General features: G+C 40.5%; 2 protein-coding genes across 4 annotated transcripts in view; one reads left to right on the top strand and one right to left on the bottom strand.

Annotated features, from left to right (window-relative positions):
- sh3bp1 (SH3-domain binding protein 1) overlaps positions 1-5,060 on the top strand; it is a 20,163-nt gene extending 15,103 nt beyond the window's left edge. For both annotated transcript variants that reach the window (XM_034707354.1, XM_034707355.1), the window contains 3 exons: positions 549-720; positions 858-1,210; positions 3,842-5,060. In XM_034707354.1, coding sequence (XP_034563245.1) covers positions 549-720; positions 858-1,210; positions 3,842-4,128 — 812 coding nt within the window. In that variant the 3' untranslated portion in view covers positions 4,129-5,060. The remainder of the gene's footprint in view (positions 1-548; positions 721-857; positions 1,211-3,841) is intronic.
- Positions 4,861-19,500, bottom strand: cdc42ep1a (CDC42 effector protein (Rho GTPase binding) 1a). Of its 2 annotated transcripts, none has more exons than XM_034707356.1 (3): positions 19,252-19,500; positions 8,845-9,826; positions 4,861-6,488 (listed from the first exon to the last, which is right to left on the bottom strand). In XM_034707356.1, the coding sequence occupies exons 2-3, from the start codon at positions 9,314-9,316 to the stop codon at positions 5,761-5,763; spliced, it is 1,200 nt and encodes a 399-aa protein (XP_034563247.1). In that variant the 5' UTR covers positions 9,317-9,826; positions 19,252-19,500; the 3' UTR covers positions 4,861-5,760. The 2 variants fall into 2 exon arrangements, with proteins under 2 accessions (XP_034563247.1, XP_034563248.1); XM_034707357.1 differs by lacking the exon at positions 19,252-19,500 and adding an exon at positions 12,662-12,757.

Raw genomic sequence — 19,500 nt, 5'->3', positions numbered from 1 at the left:
CTCTTAGTTAGAGACCAGCATTCAGTATTTTAATAATTATCAATTTCTCAAGAAAGTGTTCAAATTCTGCATTAACACCATTTAATTTGGTTCTGTGTTATACACTGTTACCAAAAATTCTATGAATGTAGGCATTTGTGAGCTTTTCTTATTTAAGCTAGATCGTAACTGAATATAAAACACATTTTTTAAAGCAGTCATTTATTTTAAATATCTTTTTTACATCGCATAACAACATTGACTTTAACTTCATAAAATGCAGTTACTGTTGATGTTGCTTCATTTTGTATTGTAGTGAAAAATGATGAAATCTGTAACTGAACAATGAAAAATAAATCATGCTGCACCACGTCTTCACACTTCAGGCACCGCTGTGGGCTGCTGCACCCACTCTTGAAACTGCTAACCTAGATAACTCTATTTTAGATGAACTGAAAGTCACTGCACCCGCTTCACAGGAAATTGAATAATGTATACACAGCATGTTCAATTCTTTCTGTTGGTGTGGTACTAATGTGTTTGATTTCATTGTTTTATTTTATGGTAAGCTGTATCCTTTGAGATACCAGAACTCCCAGATGTACCAGATGTGACCCTGCCGACTCCTGGTGCTCAGTCTCTGTTCACAGAAAAGGAGAGACTGAGCAGATCCCTCTCCTCCACATCATCGACAGCATCCTCCTGCTCCTCATATCACCTCGCTCTCTCAAAGTCAAACAGGTATCACTCACTCAAATCACAGTGCAGCTTTAAATCATGGCTGGACTAACTACAAAACAATAATAAATTTACTGCATAAAATCATAAATTTTTTACCCTTATTTCAGTATATTAACAAAACTATTTCTTTCCATCAGCTCGGCCTCCCAGGACAGCGGCAGTTTCTTTTTGGTGAAATCTGGCTCCATAAGTCGCAGTGGCACCACCACCTGGGCCAGCCCTGCAGTAGAGACACCAACACCAAACAATACAAGCACAACACCCGGCAGCTCATCCTCACTTGTTACCAATCCCATTGCTTCCTCCAACACTCCTCCTGCCTGTAGCTCCACAGGCAATCTTTCCAAGGCTACAGGAACATCACCAAGCACCGGTCTTGTCCGGAGTCCCACACAGCGGCAGAGCTCAGATCAAAGCCCGCTGGAGCCAATTTTGGAGGCACCTCCCGACTCCCCCAAAGCATTGGTGAAGGTCAGCTCACCGTATAAACGTAAGTCAAAGTCATCTGCGTCTCATAGTTTAGACAATGACTTGTTCAGTTACACAAGACATGTCAGCATTGCTGCAGAGCACTCACTGCATTACTTTATTTTGGGAACTCACAAGTGATATATTTCACAAGAATGGTCAAAATTTAAGCATCAGATGCTAAATTACTTTCTAGTTCCTAATGCAGGTCAAGCGCCCAAAAAAGGGGGCCTACATTTCCCACAAAGCAAATCATTAAAGCTTTGACTGCTTGCCTAATAAATGTACACATCTTTTTAAATGTATCAACAACTCAAGTTCACAAAATGCTTTCTGTGAAATGCCCAAAGCCAAACTGTCATAAGCCTAATGACATCATCTGTGTTATTGTCAGATTTTCTTAGAGCTCCTTTCACTGCCACAGGATATGGTATTAATCATTATTTTTACAGGCTAAGCAGTACTCCACACTACACTTTAACCAGACTTCCTGTGTAAAATATTTGTAGTGTTCCTTTAAGTGGCCTGACGTATTTTCCTCTATCATTTACTGTTGATTTTGGTCAAATTGAACAAGCACATCTCATCATTTAAACGTCTATATCTATTGTGTAAAGACGTCCCATCCAGATTCTTTACTTCTAGCTGTTTCCTCTCACAAGGTCCAAGCAGTGTTTTGCTCGGTCAAGCTGACAGTGAGAAAATAAATCCACTGCTCTTGTTGTAACAACCAGGAAGTACACAGGAAACAGGAAGTCTGTCCACTGACCAAAATATCAGCTTCTGTGGTCGTGCGTCATCTCTGTTGTTGTAACTGCTGCTCTAAAACACTTACCCTTATATGTCTCCTCATTATGATACAATCACCTGACTACAGAGCTGATTCACGTCACACTATTTGATATCATAATTGCATTTTCATCTGAATTTCTGCTTCACAGAATTGATCAATGATATTTAGATTTTCAAACTTAATATGAATATCTCTGAGCAAAGCTCTCTTTAGCAGCAGCCTGTCTGACACATTAGGCCTTGTTCCTTGAATCTGAAAGTATCAAAGTGGTGTTGTCTTCACATGGATAACTTACCTACACTGGAATATTAATAATGCACATTTTGTGAACCACTGGGGTAAGTGAGGGCTTCATGGTGGTTTAGTGCTATTGCCTCAAAACAAGAAGGTTGTTGGTTCAAATCCCTGGCTGGAAGCCTTTCTGTGTGGAGTGTACATGTTCTCCCTGTGCATGCATGGGTTCTCTCCAGGAACTCTTTCTCCCAAAATCCAAAAGACATACTTACCAGTTTAATTGAGTGAATAGGTGTGAGGTCTTGTGCATGAATGCTTGTGTGTCTGTTTGCTAGCCCTGTGATGGACTGGTGACCTGTCCAGGGTGTAGAGCAACTCCAAACAGGATAAGCTGTAAAGATAAAGGATCTAAGTGAAGTCCTGTGGTTAGCATGCACTGCAAATTAATATCGACTACTGTTTTATACAGGAAATAGAAATTTAAACACAGGCTCAAAAGTCAAATCAATTGTGTTTACTAATAAAATTCTGTGCCTACATAATTAAAAGATATAATAAAATGTACAACTCTAGTTTAGTCTTTTTTGACACAGCAAGATACAAATTAAATAAATTATAGCCCCAAAAAAGTGTAGCTAAAGGGTGTGGCTACATTGTGGTATGCAAGCTGTTACCACAACTACCTGTCAAAAACAGGAGTGGTGTAGAACACATCACTCTCATTCAAAGAGGCTCCTCAAAAACCTGTGAAAAGTAGGGCCCCAGGCTTTAGAACAGTAATTAATAAAACATTGGTTGTCTTCGTAGTGGCCAAGTTTACTTTGTTAAATACAGACTTCTGTCCCCCTACCACAATAACATGATATATATATGCTAAAATTATACAAAACTTAACCCTCTTGTTATGTTGCGGGTCAAATTGACCCTTTTTAAAGTCTATTTTAGGCAATATATGCCTTCCAAACCAGCTAAATGCAGCATGAAAATCTGGGCAGCATGTAACAGAAGAGGTGTTGTTGGTAATTTAGCAACATCGCTTCATAAAAAAAAAAAAAATCAAAATGTAAAATAAAATGAACAAAAATCTATGTCATGTAAAAGTGTTGTATTTATATTTAGGGCTTTCCAATGTACATTGTATTGGGATTTTTGGGGGTTCTGACACTTGGATAATTTAATATGCCCCGGGTCAAATTGACCCAGGACCATTATTGCTGTTCCAGAGAAACGAACAGGGTTAACATTAAAAACGGTCAGTTACTTACAAAGTAAATGCTCTGAGTTATTAGCTGTTAGTTAGCATAAGCTAATGAGCATACTAAGCCAAGCTGGCTGCAGCAGTGAACCTTTAGCGTTATAGCTGAGTGTTTTTGAGTTGTATAATAAAGATTTATGTTATGTTTAATATTTTCAAATCTTTGTAACCTCACTTGTGCTAAGACACTTTTACTTAAATTAATTCAATATATAACAATTACACTGACAGCATCAGTAGTACATGACACCTATATTTCTCCACAGTAATAAAGATAACATGTGTTGTTTATGACTGTCCTGCATTAAAACCCTTTTCTTGCTATTATATTATCCTCGTAATCTCAGTGTCTTCTTTCTGTCCTCCTACAGCAAAGAGATCTTTCAACGTGAACAAACCTCTCAATCCTAACGAGCAGCTGACAGTTCAGTTCTCCAAACCAAAACCCTCAGCGCCCCCAAAGTTTCAAGCACCTACACCCCCCGCAACAGCCCCAGCCGCAACAGAGTCGAGGACCCAGCCAACACCAGCGCCCAGGGGTCATTCCGCAAGCGTGAGAAAGCCTCCTCCAAAAAAGCCTGGACTCAGAGCTCCTAACTGCCCTCCACCTCTTCCTCCTCCATCACAGGCAAAAGAGATTCCTTCCATAGCACAGTGAGAAGTATGACACACTGTATGCACCGTTCATTCATGGTGTACATATTTACCTAAGGCATCACTGTCGTGTGGCTTCAGATTCAACCAAGCAAAGCTCTTAGTGATGCTCACCAAAAGTTAGACGTGATGGAAATATTCAACAAGAGAGGGCAGCACATCACTGCTTTACTGATGACATGTGAGATGTTCTTTGTACATGAAAATTTTTGTTGCCTTGTTTGCAACAATGGGCACGTTAGCCTTGATCAGTGTTGTCAAAACCTGCTGTTTGATAACTTTCACACCTCATTTTGAATTACAATCGCAGCTTAGCCAATTTTATAGTCTTACCAATGTTTTTATAACCAGTCATTTATTTATTCTTCATTAACTAATGCATAGAGATTTCCAGAATTAAAGGCAGTGCTAAAAATAAAGTTTATCTGGAATAAAAAGAAGAAAAGCAACCCATGTGTATTTTTCCAGCCATCCAAAACAGTGTAGTGTGTTTGATGTTACATTTTCTGTGTCTGTAGAATAATATGTTTGTGAGACCTTGGAACTTCAGTTTTTGAGTGATATACCACCCAGAAAAAGCTTGTCACAAAGCAGGAGGCAGCTTTCATGGGGAATTCACATCAGGTACCATAGATTCTAATAATAACTGAAAACTACCACCACCTGTCAGGCTCACATGATGGTATATTTGGGTGGACTTTTCCTTTAAACCAAACCCGAAAGCTATGCAAATAAATCATTATTCGACCCAGCTAAAATATCTTTATTGTCAGTTTCATCATAGTGTATCATTGGTATTGACTGCAGCATTAGGATGAGAATTGTACTGCAGGTGCTCATACTAGTACATAAAGCACATAAGCATATTAAAAGGAGGTCAGTTAATATCTTCATGTATAAAAGATCAAATAAATGACAAATCTTCTATAAAAATAATACAGGAGTCAGACTTCATTATCATAAAGGTGCACAGAGTATTTATAAAGGGGGTCTGCAGGATCAAATGAGCAAATATGAGATTCAGTCCTTCCTTGAAGCTCGCAAAAACAGGCATTACTTGTCAGATTCTCTCAATCCATGAAGTTTAATAACAGATGTTTACATGTTTCTGTTTTATCTAAAGAGGCCTGAGATAACAGGTGTCTTATGTTCTTTCCCTTTTGTTACTTGGTAGTGTATTCCTGAGTGAAGCGTTCACAAAGACTGCAGTGAAGTCTGAAATCAAGATGACATGTTTTCCTTTCATAAGTAATCAGAACTTGCAGCAAGAATCTTTTTCATGTGAGGAAGCGTGTTCAGTTTAAAGTGACTGACAGGATCTGTTGTTTCTGCTTTGAGTAATGATGGTGTTTTCTTTGAGACAGACTTAATCACATTCCCCGGCACATCCTCACTTTCCTTGCCTCCTTTTTGTTTCAGTCATTTATAAGTCAGAGTCTTCCAGAGGAAGCGTTCTCCTAATAAGTCTCTAAACTTCTTTAAGATACATTCAGCAACAGTTTTCCATTGAAACTGTCAAACCTTGAAGCATGGCTGTATAAAAGTGAAAGATCAGATATAGAGGACGCTGCCAAGGAAGCCAGCCTCGTTGACCAAAAAAAGACTCAGAAAGTTTGAACCTCTTTACTTGCTCATCTCAGACTTTGATTTCATCCTCGTCGTCCATGTAGTTGTAAGAGATATTCCTCTTGGGCTGACCGATGATCATCATCTCTGAATCTGCAACCGCCATCCTGCTCTGTCCCTTTGAGGGTCTGAGGCCATAGTGGCGTGCAAGCACATCAGTAGCACTCTGGAAGCGCTCACTCTCCATTCTCATCCCCAACTTCACTCGTTCAGGAGATACCATTACCACATCAGGAACTTCACCAGAAAGCCCAACATTGTTCTCCTCCATCACACTGCCCTCCTCTTCCTCTTCCCACTGGGCCTCATGCGGGCTCTTACTCAGCCCACAGTCCTCCCGCAGCAGTGAATCCACGTATGAAATAGTAGCTGAGTCCATTTCTGATCCCTCATTGGTCAGCCCGCACGCCGACCCTGCCTCCTCCACATCCCAGGTGTGCCCAGGATCCTCCAGGTGACTGTCGATCAGACTGAACACCTCGCTCATGAGGGAAGGGCCGAGGTCAAAGGTGAAAGTGTCCAAGGAGGTGAGGGAGGGGAGGGAGTCAGAGTAGGCTGTGGTGGGTTTAGTGTCACAGGTCAAAATGGAGGCGGAGCAGGTGGATAAGATAGCGTCAGAGGGGTCGGTCAGAGAGCCGCGGTGGATGTTGGGGGAGCAGGAGGTGGGGAGGGAGATGGAAGGCTGCTGACGCTCAGAGCGAGAGAGACGAGGCAGAGTGACGAAACCAGACTCCAGACCTAAAGAGCAGATACATGACACATGTCATTACAGAAAATTCACTTTGTTTTTTTCTTGAACTGAACTTTTCCAAACTGTGCCATTTCACTCTCAAGGAGACGATTATCTTTTGGCAAATCTCTTGACACTAGCGGGATCTGAAGGGATGGTATGAAGTATGTGTTCACACATGAATAAATAACATTGACTAATCATAACTCAAGGGGGCTGTTGCTACCCCTGGCCACTCCTGGATCAGCCCCTGGCTGGCCTATGATCTGCCTCCCAAAATATATTTAATGTAAGTGTATATGAAGAAAAACAAATACCAGAGAGAAACTAAACTGTCAACACTGAATCAGCTTTAGATATTAAAGAAGACTAAGTGTCTGACTGAAGGAAGAAGGCAAACAAAAGGAGAGGTGGACTAGAGTCCAGTTGAAAACAATCTCTGAAGTTGCAATATTACAATGATTTATCAACGTTATCTCTCACATATTTTTGTAAAACTGGTAATGTAATGTAAAGTTATAAACCATATTTCTATAAATGTCTTATTTTCATTATTATCACACTCTTTAGATGGTTTATAATATAAATCCAACAGGGGGCAGTTAGAACCCTTCTGATAGCACCCTGTGTAATAATGACAGGCACACAAATCCCAGCTTTAAAGTGCTGAGTCCTTCTGCTCTGTAGACAGTGAATCATCTGACCTCTGCATCTGCACTTACACACTGCTGCCTTCAACACCCTAAGTTACAGTACAACAGCGTCTCTCTGTGTTGGCCTGAGAGTAAGGGTTTTTTTTATACTAAACAAAGTGTTTGATTTCCTATTAACTCCTATCTGCATTTCATCATGAATAATTGAAAGTAAATGAAGTAGTCCTATTATTCATGAAAAAAGTAAGCATGTGATGAGCATGTGTGATTTGAATATTGAGTCTTTGAATTGAATTTGAATATCTGCAATACAATGCATGTTGATAAAACTGGGATTTTAAAGGTAACCAAAAGGTTACAACATTTACATTTTTAAAAAAGATCCTTTTGAAAAAAACAGTCCGACACTTTATATGACCATGATTTCATGTTCAAATTTAGTCTGGAGCCAAAATGAGTTAGCTTATCCTTGCATAAAGACTGGAAACAAGGGGGAAAAGTTAGCTAGCACTTCCATTAAAGGGTATTTTAATTTGTTAAAATACATATAAACTAAGTGTAAAACTGTCACATGTGATTTAAGGAGAACAGAGCCAGGCTAGCTGTTTCCCTGTTGTCATCGTTTATGCTATGCTAGGCTCAACCTCTCCATCTCCCAAAGAGAAAGTTTGTCTTTGACTTCTGATCATAAGCGCACAAACGTACACACATATATGGGAGATTGAATGGAAGGAGGCACGTGTTAGGTGTTAATGTGTCCATTCAAACAGCCTCTCAGACGGACAGCTTGTTGCCCAGTCTGTCTGGATCTCTGTGTTTTATCAGCAGGAGCTCTGCTGATTATGAGCCAAGGTGATTCACATACAGTCGACATCTGAGGCCAATCTGTTGAAGATTGCTGGGTAGAAGAAATGGGTAAATTTCACTGCAGCTCTACAGATGGCTCCACTTCTCTGTACTCTCTTGACCTCATCTGCACTTCATGTAGCAACAGAACCATTTCATTGGATGGAAACATCTTCCCTTAATCTCAGGGGTAATTTGAGGATTCAACTGGGTAATTTTCTTAATCCTTTGAATGACTGGGCAAAACAAAAGATGACATGATATCATGTTAAGATATTTTTAAATGATAGAGAAGATAACATATGATTTATTTTAGCAAACCAAAACACTGCTAGTGTGTATTACATGAGCAGCTGGTCCTGTGCTCTCTATTGACCCACAATGGATGAAAGTCCAGGCCCTAACACTAGTACAAACAATCAGGTTGGTTGACTTCAAACCATATAAACTGGTTTTTAACTACTTAGACACGGCATCAACAATCTTTGGATACCTGGCAAAGTAATACTTGCTCTATTTTTAGCTCAGTTTTTGGTCTCCACCACCAAAATGCTTCACTAAGTTTGCTCTCCGTTCTCTAACTGAGTCTGTTATTTAGTGCTTAGTGGGAATTATATGGTTGCCTTATTAGGACTACTGCACTTAGTATAGCAGCCTGCTGTATCTGGAAATGAGGTTCTTATAAGTAACCATAAGGTTAAAAATGGTGGCTTAAAGACGCTAGGAAGCTATCTGTGAAATTAAGGAATAGTCTGCTGATAATTTTCTGTAGGTTTGTCACCATGAGCTACCCTTTTACCAGGGGTTTGATCTATTGTTTAAGTAAAAACAGTGATTGTATCAGCTTTAAGATTGCCTTACTCACCATATTTACTTTTCATCTCCTCTGGTGTGCTCTGAGAACTGGGGAAGAGCACTTTGGAGGTGGGACATCCATTAGGCATATCCACATCCAGTCTGGGGAGGGACACAGCATTCTTGATGATTGGAGAAATGGCAGGCGGCGGTGGCGACAGATCTTTTGGTCCTACTGTTGGTCTGTTGTCAGAGCCCCTCCTAATGTGACGGAGCGTTCTGGAGAAGAAGGCTCCAATCTTGTTGTCAGGGGAGGACAAAGAATCTGTTTCCGCGTTGTTCCCATTGCCTGTGCCGCCATGATTGCTAAGAAAAGATGTGTCACCAAAGACATCGCCTCCACGGCCTACATGCATGGTGTGTCGGAAGTCACCCAGAGGAGGGCTGATCATTTCCAATGTGAGGTCACCTTTATGGCGTCGCTTGCCATGGGAGTGTGTGACGAGACCTTTAAGGCCTGAAAGCTTCTCCTGAAGATTCATGGTCCCCAGAGACAAAATGGCTCAGTATTTCTTGCAAATGTATCTGTAACAATGTCTAGACCTGCCTTTATACTACTGAAGTTCAACTTTTCTCCTCTATGATTATCGCCGAAATCATGGACAGGTCAGCAGTTCAAAGTGTGGGCCTTGAAAAAGTTGTAAATGGTTATTTCGAGATCTTCAAGCGTGTTATTCCTAAAGCTGAAAAGTAAAACTCCAGGTCTGCAGCGCCAAATACTTCACCGGATTATTATCTCTGTTTATCAAGTGCAGGCCAAACTTTGTCCCACTCTTGGTAGCGTGTTGTTATGCATAGCTGGCTGAATTAAACAGACATAAATTGAGGAGAACACTGCGCAGTTGTGTTCCTGGAAGCAGCTGGGACGGTTGGATTGTGGTCAGGTCGCCTGGTTTCCCCTGCTTGCCTTTGGCTTTGGCTTTGTCGACATCAGCTCAGAAATAGGTTTGAATCCAGCTGCAAATACTTCTGCGGTCGCACCATGGAACCATCTATGGAGAGCGAAAACAGGGAGAAAAACATCTCTCTTAAAAAGCAGACAGGGATGTATTTTATTTTGAAGGATGCTGACAGAAATGCATGACATTTTCAGCTTTTTTAGTGAAAGTTGAGATTCTGTGTTGAGACCACTGTGCTTTCTTATTCTAAACAACTCTGTGCGTAGTTGTAAAATAACCTCAGTGCATTTTGGACAGATATATCTGTCCGCAGGTTTTCAGGATTCCGCGTTCCAAAGGTCCGCTGGTCTGGAACCATCTAAATTTAGACCACAGTCACTCCTCTGTGCAACAAGCCAAAGTCTGCTTCTTGTCCTTGAAATGGGTGGACTTTCAGGGAATTCCTGCTTCCATTTTGTCGTGCTTTGTCTAGCTTGAAGGTTACATAAAGTTCATTTGACATTTCACTGAAAAGACTTATCATACTTATAAAGCCGAACAGCAGCCTTCCTTCAACAGGCTTAGCTTTGTTTACAAACAGGCAAAGTATTCTCAGACAGATAGGAAGAGATACTGAAAATTTCCTGATAAGAAACACTGCTGCTACCTCGCTGAACTGCTAGGATGCTCCTAAACAGATCCCTGTCACCAGGGAAAGGCAGTTAAGGGTTATCAGACTAATTTAACAGTCAATTAAAGTTACTATTAAAAGTATTTCTAAAATTAATTATGAAGGAATTATAAAGCTTTGAGTTACTTTTAAAGTGTGGCCTGATTTATTTTTCAGCTTCCTCTTAATTCCTAGACCAAGCAAAAGTCAGATATCTGTTCCTTTTTCATCTCATGCAACAATTCTACTTTCAAAACCTAACCTTTTACTGTAGTGCCCGTTAATGTCTACTGCCAAAATGCTATAGTGCTCTACTACCTTGGTGTAAATAAGTACAGATAGCCAATGGCATCATGTAGCGCAGCGTGCTTTGGCTGCATTTTGATCTACAAAATGGAGATAAAGTTGTATGAAAGATATGTCTGGTTAAACTGGTACACAAATATACATTCAAATGAGCAATGCAATACCAGAACAGTCAACCTGCAAGGAGGACTTTCAGATTAGCTGGTTCGTCTGAATTTGAATTTCTGTTTAAACGACTTGAAAATTAGTCTTTTTGGAACATCCTTCAAAAAGACAGAGTGGCTAGCTAGCTGAAGTGGAAGCTATACACTTGGTGAGCGATAAACAACTTTTGGGTAACTACCAAACTGATGCTAAATTTTTTGCAGATTCCATTAATCAGCCATGTACTTCATACCACTGTATCCTGACTATAAACACTTGTATCTGTAGCTAAAGCATTCTGGTCAGCTAGCTAACATTTACACAGGAATGCTAAGGTGAGTTAGCATCCTTACACAAGACATTGCAGTGTCCATTATAATATCTTAGATTTTTATCTATATATTTTTTTCAATCTAATTGTGGTTTAAATTAAATATTTGTAACCTCACATTTATTCTGACAAATTATTATGATAGATATTTTTTTGTCTGTTTTATGCCTTAATTGATGAGACAGCAGAGAGTGACAGGAACTACAACAAGGATAGAATGGGAGCCAATACAGCAAATGTTGAGGGTTGCACTCGTACCCATGACAGCCGTGAGGGACAACCTCTGCTCATGGGCACAGGGTCTAACCACTGAGCTAAACGAGCACCCCAAATTTCATTTTATTTCTTAACTTAGTGCTTTTCAATTATATTTTGGTGCAGGCTGACTTTGACTGCCTTTTATCAGTTTTGGGGCCTCACTAACTCTGTAAGTCTGTAATGAGGCTGATAAAAAATGGGTCTTTTCTCACATGTTGTTCTTTGCCAGCAGAGTAATGGATATCCAATTCTTAAATATTTTGATAGCATATGGCAGCCCTGTCAAGGACCTCTGGATATCTTTAAAAGCTTTCCACTGCAGCAGCTAAACGTTGACTGGCCTCCCACGCATACACGGTCCCGTCTGCCTTCATTAATGACCTGCTATGGTTCAAGAGTCGGGTATGCGTCAGGTCCAAGGCAGGCCCTTCTAATTTGCTGCTGACCGCAGTCCCTGGCCCCTTTACTCCACTTCCCCTGGCTGAAGTTTTAAGAGGGGCATCTGGGAGCGGGGAGGGAGGAAACACGCCACATACCAGCACCGAACAGAGCCATATCAAGGCTCGTACAGGGACACCAGGGACCACTATACTGAGGTGTGATGTTGAATCCAATAGTGTTTGCCTGCAGGGACCATGTGCATGTTCCATGAACTGTGCTGAAGCGACAGACAGACTCTCTGATTACACCCCAATGGTTGCAGACACAGACACCGTGCAATACGCAGTCTCCAATAAGTGAAAAGGTCAGCCTTGTTAAACTAACGATAAAAACCTTAGTCTAACTGCTAACTTAAAGTATTACAGGAATACACATGGGGCCGTTAATTACTCTTGCTGTGTGCTTACGGAAAGCTCTGGTGTTTTGTCTTTGCCTGGATTACAGGCAAAGACCCTTGACCACAGCTTTCAGGGGGTCGCCCCCCTGAACCCTCTTATGTATCTAGACCCTCTGGGCAAAGCCCATTTTATCTGCACATATGCTTCTGTCCCACTGAACTCTCCTTCTCTTGTCTCTGTGATCCCTCTCTGCACATGCTCCTCCGTTTTTGAGTTACACAAATACAGCAGCCAGCACCCTTAGGCATACAATAAATGGCTCGAACAGAACCACAAAGACTAAATGAAACTAGAGTTTAACGGCAGTAAGTGTAACACCATAATCCCTGAAGCAGCCTCCCTGCATAAAGTGGGATATCAAGAATAAGGGGGACCTCTCAACAGGAGGGACTTGGACGTACACTGGATTATCTTCTAATCCTTCATCTCCCCTGTTGCCCCCAGTAGGACGCCTCTTTTTGGGCAAAGCTTGGCTGCTACCACCCTGGTCAGCTTCTTTTCCGTTTCTGATTCCTGTAAGGGAAGAAATTGTTTCATTTTGGCTTAAGGGAGCCAAAGAATCTATTTGAGTTAGGCAGGGCAGGGCAGCAAGGAAATGGTTGGTAATGGAAGGAGTCAGGGATGAAAAAAAAACATAGTTTGATTTTAACAAAAAAGAGCAAAAGGGGAGAATTGGGGCAGAATTGGTAACAAAAAGGTAGTTGATGAGAAGTATGAGGAGAAGGAGTAAAGGTCAGATCAGGAAAGTGATGGAGAAAAGTAACCTGTATCAGATAGAGAGATAACATCACCTCTCAATCACAAAACACAGTTTTGGACTTCACTACAGGTTTCAATGAAATGTGTACAGCTATTTTGATATGCCAATGAACTCATTATGGCTGACATACTGTACCAGTATTGGCGATAATGTTTAAAACAATTAAATATTGTTTTTGTACCAAAAATAGTTACAAGTTAATATTGTGTAACTGATTGGTTCATAGTAGGGGGCAGTAATGGTTCTTTAGGCTGGTTGGCACCTGCCATAAAATGGAGGGAAGACAAAGAAACAGATGACAGATGAAAGCGAGGCACTCCAGCCAGTTTGGAAAATCTTTGGATTTTATAAGAAGTCAGGGTGTTTGTGTTGTTAGTCTGCAGGAATGAGAACAACAGTGACCGCAAAAGGGGGTAACACCACCAACCTGTTCACCCACCTTCACCTCCTATCCTGCAGATTGCATCAAGATAGAAGGAGTAAATTGGTTTGTAAGCCTTGGGGTAACATTAGATTATTGTTGAATTGTTAAAGCTAAGTTATCATAACACTGACAGTATTTTTTCCTCCTGGTGGTTTGTCAGGTGATGTCTAATCAGCTAGAGAGAGAGAGCCAGGGATTTAAGTCAACTTTTTTTTTTTTTTTAAGTTTTCTAAATACCCAGATAATATTGTTACCTTTGTTTTTTAGGTAAAATAATCACAAGCTTAAATTTACATATCATGACAGCCCTACCCACACATTTTTTTCTGAACCCTTAACTGTTCCTCTTTAAAACTAACAACCTACATATTGGCCTTCTTGAGGACATACTAATTAGTAAATGTTAGCCTGCTAACAAGCTACACCTGAATGACCTGTTAAACATCTGACATTGTTGTTGTGAGCATGTTAGCATGATGACATTAGCATTTAGCTAAAAGCACTACAAAACAAATGTAAGCTGTGGAGTCCGAGTCTGGGTCTCATGTTATTCGGATGTAATTTTCTGTTGCATTTTTGGAGCACTCTGAACTGTCTCAGTGTTAAATCAATGACCTGGCCTTGCCCTGCCTTTGTCCTTTAAAGCCTTTTAACTGTTGACACTTGCCTTATCTGTCATTTGTGACTTTGACAGCTTTTCTTTTCAGATTATTTTTCTTTGTTATGACAAATTAGCAAAGGACATCAGTCCAATGACAGGAGCCCTGCGCTTTGTGTCAGATATTGATAGTTAGCTTTGTTTTGATGCTGTACAACACTGAGCAGAGATCTCTACAATTGGACAGACAACTTTAGGAAAACTGTTCAATTGTACAACCTGAAGTCTACAGGTCAAACTAACCAATGCTGATTGAAAGCTCTTTCCGTGGATACATTTGGGGAATTTTTGCATTCAAACTCATGCTAAGTTAGTCTTTCTGCTCAAGCTCAGAAATGCTTTCCCCCGGCAACTCGGCCTTCAGGGGATTTCAGTGCAGTCATACATCTCAGACAGGCCGAATAAAATATTTCCATGTCACTATGTACAGTATTTGCTTGAGGTGGCTTTGCTGGATATAAACCAATGCAACCACAGTCTAATAGGAGCCGTGTGTGTTGTGTGTGTGTGGGTACGAATGCATTCCTGAGCAGAGCATCAGTCGGCGGAGTCTTTCTCTCAATTACGACCATCAAACATCCTTCTTCTCGACCTCACCGCTGATTGCAACCATGTTTTGGTCTGATGTTCTTCCTCAATTTCTCCTCTTTTTGCTACCCTCGATTACTTCCCTCTCATTCCTTCTTTCTTCCCTTTCTTTCTTCTCCCTCTCTTAACACTGTTTCTTTCTCTCTTTGTTTATTCCTCTCGTCCGCTGTTCCCCCCTTTTCCCCTCTTTTTTGTCTCTATTTTTGTCCCTGTTTGTTTCCTCTATTGCTTTCTTTTCTCCCCCTTTCATGTCCTTTCTTTGCTTCTCTTTGAGAGTCTTTATGGACTGTAACAGCTGTTGGACCACACAGGCACATACGCACCCATTAATCTCTACTTTTGATGACTTTAACTCAGAAATGTTTACTCTGCTACAGTTTACCTTGAGTAAAATAAGCGCTGGACTTTGGTGTTCCCCACCCCCCTCACTCCTCCTGTCTCTCTCCTCATGTCCTTCACTCACTAACCTCACTAACCAGGTGAACAAACATACAAGATAAGGCCGCATTTTTTGGGCTAACCCTTTGACTTTCAATTACGTTCCTATTTTCACCGTCCATGCTCAGAATAAATCCAAACAAAACACGGCTACACTTCCTCCTCAGCCGAGAAAACATTTCATGCTTTAACAAATATCCATACTCTCTTTGGCCTCTGTCTCCTTGATCTGCTGCGACTGGCAGTCTCAATTTGTTCTCTTTGTTGCTCTACTCTTTCAGTTTATAACTCTTCTGCTATCCAACATAAGCGTTCTGTCTTTTCCTCTTACTTTCTTCTGCTGGCACTCACGCACAGACCCTCTCTCCTTGTTTTATAGTTGCCATATGAAAGTTTTATCATGGATGTCTTACAATCGTCAGCCACCTGTATCAGACTGAAGATGACTAAAACATGAATGCCTGATGTTTCAGCAATGTTACTGGTATCATTATTTATGTTGGCCTTAAGACATAAGATTAAAAGAAAAAAGAAAGACAAACGTGTGACTTCATTTCTAAATAGTTTCACTGTGATCAAGTTGTCCACTAGAGAGCATCAGCAGGTACAAGTATTTCCAAAATATTTAGCTTTATACATACATCATATCACGATCACAAGAAAATATGTTTGAAACAAGAAATCAGAAGAGAAGATTATGCAAATAAGAAACCACAGCCAGCATTTAGCTTAACACACAAACTGGACATTCAGGGAGGCAAGGTAGAGTGGGTTAAAAAGTGAGATGTAGCTGATGCTGTGCAATGTATGGTGAAATATTTCCCAAAATGTGTTTGTAGAGTGATTTTGAGTCCAACTGTTGCAGTGTTTCTAGTCTTAATGCTAAAATAAGCTACGCTTCTCCTTTTTGTGCCCTTGCATTTGCCTTGCAAATATTAAGAAATATTGATTCTGATCTTAAGTCAAAGCTTTACCTAAGATAAGATAAGATAAGATAAGATAGTCCTTTACTCGTCCCACAACGGGGAAATTCAAGTGTCACAGTAACAAAGTAGACAGTGCAAAATTATATATATATAAAGCAAACAAGAGCCTATAAAGTAACAATTATTAAAAAGTTATGAGCAATTAAAATTAAAGCAGTAAAAAAATAAGCATATCTTACACACACATATCATCCAGCATTTAGACCACTGTACTACTTGTTTGAGACGATGCTCTTTTGTTTGAGTTGGTGCTAAAAAATGTTGAAAATCTGTTACTTTTACTTGAATTATACAAGACATTAAATACAGAGACATTGTGACTGGTGATAATATGAAAGCTAACTGTTAGTAGCAGCAATACTAGCAACAGATGAGCTGCTATAGTTCACAGAGTTCTTTGAAGTTTTGCATGAACGTTACCAAGTGGACCAGTCATTGGACTGTTGTGATCATTGTAGCGACTTAGTGTTTTTTAGCCTATATTGCAGGTGATAATTTACAGGAGGCCACGGTGTGCTACAGATTTATAATAGAATAATGAATCTGACTTAAATCTTGACAGGAATGTAATGAATGGCTTCTGCTTCAACTGCATGTAAGCCAGGGTTGACAAAGGTTTTTATGTAAACTGCTCAACTGTTATTGGTTTTGTTATATTATTAAAATTAGGCACAATCCAGTGACAGCTGTGGCTTAGTGGTAGATCTCTCAATCACAAGGTTGGCAGTTTGATCCAAGATCCAGCAGCCACATGCCAAAGTGTCCTTGGGCAAGACACTGAACCCTGTATTGCTCTCAATGATAATCAACTAAGGCTGATGGTCCCTTACCATAGCACCCTCTGCCATCAGTGTATAAATAGACAGTATAAAGGCGGTCTAGTCTTCATGTGGCTGATGTTTGTCCATGTCATTTTTCTGTATTTGAACACACTGTTTTATGGTAGGCAGCCTGCCAGGTTCCCAAAGTTTAATAAGGTGAAACTTAAGTTGAATTTTTTTTCTTGTTACACCATTGTACATAATTATTGAATGAGTTCTTTCATTTTGTGGTCTTTTTCCTTGTTACCTACACAGACAGCAGAGGGTATTGTAAGCTCTATTTAGTTTTATACCGGTAGTTTCAGAAGAAACAGGAAGAGGCTCAAACGACCCCAAGCAGGGGGAAAATTACAATAGTTCACATGAATCATTATCTCAAAAGGTTCACATGCAGCCAAATGTTGGACAGCAGCCAATCAGGGCTTTGTCTAATCCTGTTTGTCTAATCCTGTTTTCAATTGGCCAAAAATGTCTTTTTTATTCACACTTTCAAAATTAAATCTGACCTTACTAATTGGAAAATGTGCTCAATGGACATAATTTAACTGTGATAACTACTTCAAGTAATCGGTTTTTTTTCACAGACAGCAGGGACCACTTGGCATTGAAGGATCCATCAACTAATGTTGGCCTCTTGTTGTTTCACCATTTGGTAAAGACAGACTGTTATGGAGTAGCTTTCCTAACTTAACCCTGTGGGATGGGTGGGGGGGGGGAGAAAAAGCGAAGGAATCGTGCGGTGTGAAAGCAAATACAGCAACTGGATTCAGAGTTGACACCTCTGCTACTGACCCTTTCCTGGTTGGTTGCGTCAATGACACCCAAAGGTCACAAAGGGTACCTCTTAAAGGAATGTAGAACTCAGGTAAAAGAAAGAGGAGAAACCACAGGGAACACTGTTTCTATTTACTTAATCAGATGCTTTAAAAAGTACTCTCAGTCAATCGTATGAGGGGGTGCACAGAGCACATGTAACGTGCAAATAATCTCACAGGAGGTAAACAAAGACAATATCAAAGCTTGTGAGAATATACTCTACACCCACTCTGTGGACACAAACAAGGAGAACTATGGATCCAATTAAACTTGAAAAAGTCACACACTGTTCAGATCCACAGCAAACATAGCTGAGGTCATCACTGCATGTTGTGTATGGATTTTGTGTTATTATCACTGAAGCAGACTGGCTTTTCATTGATCCCCACTGTGCACGTTTGTTTATTGGCGCGCAGTAGCAGGCCAACAGGCTCTTCAATCAGTGTGCGTGTGAGTGTGCATGCTTGTATGTGTGTGTGTGGTATTTCACATGGTGGCCTCCCTCCTGGCTTGCTGGCGGGTTGTAGGGGTCAGAAGGCCGCTGCCCCCAACTTGTAACGAGTCCAGCACTGTGCTGCCTGTTAGTCTCCATAATTAAAACACCTCAAGGCCACGAGCTTAAACTTCAGCATGTCACGTTCCACTGAATCAGAGACCTTCTCGGTAATGTCAGTGATGTGTAGAAATTGATGGGTTATGTCATGTAGCTGCTTTAATTACAAGGCAGAGTGATGAAAAGCGACTCACAGGCAGAGTCTATTCTGACCATGGTTACAGTGGTGAACAGTACTCCTATACTGCTGCTGCTTTTGCATATAAATTTGTTAAGGAGCGAATTAAAACCCATGTCAAACACTTAAATACAAGTCTAACAACACTAAAACCAACCTTCACACAGTTCACAGTCAGTGCACTAACACCATGGCTTGATAACAGGTTTCTGTCAACATTTGCACATGTCTTAATGGTGTTATCTGAAACTGTAAACCTAATAAGTTTGCCATGTTCTTCCGCTCAGCAGGGGGGGCTCATTCTTGAAACTAACTTACACATTTATCAGTATTTTTGATCATTAACACGAAAACTTTGTTCATTATTAACAATCGAGAATAAAAAATGAACAAACTTAAATAAGAAGTTATTTTATATCAATTATTCCACCTTCAAGGTGTAAAGTAACTTGTAAGATGCATACAAACATGACAAAAGCATTACAGACACTGAGCATGTTGCTTTAGACTTGCTTAAAGAGAATATGCTTGCTGTTAAATATACACGAAGATTATTTTACATTGCGCAAATACATTGGGAGCCTTAATATGCACGAACAAGTATGTACAGAGTCAGCCCTTACTCTTAATGCACGTTAACGTCGTTATATCCTATATTTTGAAAGTTAAAGTGTGATAAAGTATCCACTCATCACAGAGTATGACTGACTCGTTATTTTCTGTCTGCAGGAAACAATGTAGAGTGATATACGTCAAAAAGGAAACTCACCTCTGAAAACTGAAGTTTAAGAGAGGCTTGACTCAGGTATAATTATCTTTCCATTAAGAATGTATTTGAAGCTCATGCGGTCCGAGAGAGCGGGAGGTGCAGCCGGACTGTCCCGCTGGTGCGCCGGGTGTGAGGAGCGGCGCAGCGCGGAGCAGGAGGAAAGGGGCGGGAACGTGGATCAAAAACCAATGGAACCATCACAGAGCCACACCGGGAGCTCCCACCGCGCTTCATGTTTCACACTTCAAT

This window comes from Notolabrus celidotus, chromosome 18, assembly GCF_009762535.1.
Source record: "Notolabrus celidotus isolate fNotCel1 chromosome 18, fNotCel1.pri, whole genome shotgun sequence".
Taxonomy (NCBI): Eukaryota; Metazoa; Chordata; class Actinopteri; order Labriformes; family Labridae; genus Notolabrus; species Notolabrus celidotus.
This window is presented reverse-complemented; position numbering and strand designations above follow the sequence as displayed.

Coding starts and splice junctions, on each gene's coding strand:
- cdc42ep1a (XM_034707356.1), bottom strand. CDS start 9,316: ATGAATCTTCAGGAGAAGCTTTCAGGCCTTAAAGGTCTCGTCACACAC. Junction 6,489..8,844: donor GGAGATGAAAAGTAAATATG/GTGAGTAAGGCA, acceptor TCTGCTCTTTAG/GTCTGGAGTCTGGTTTCGTC.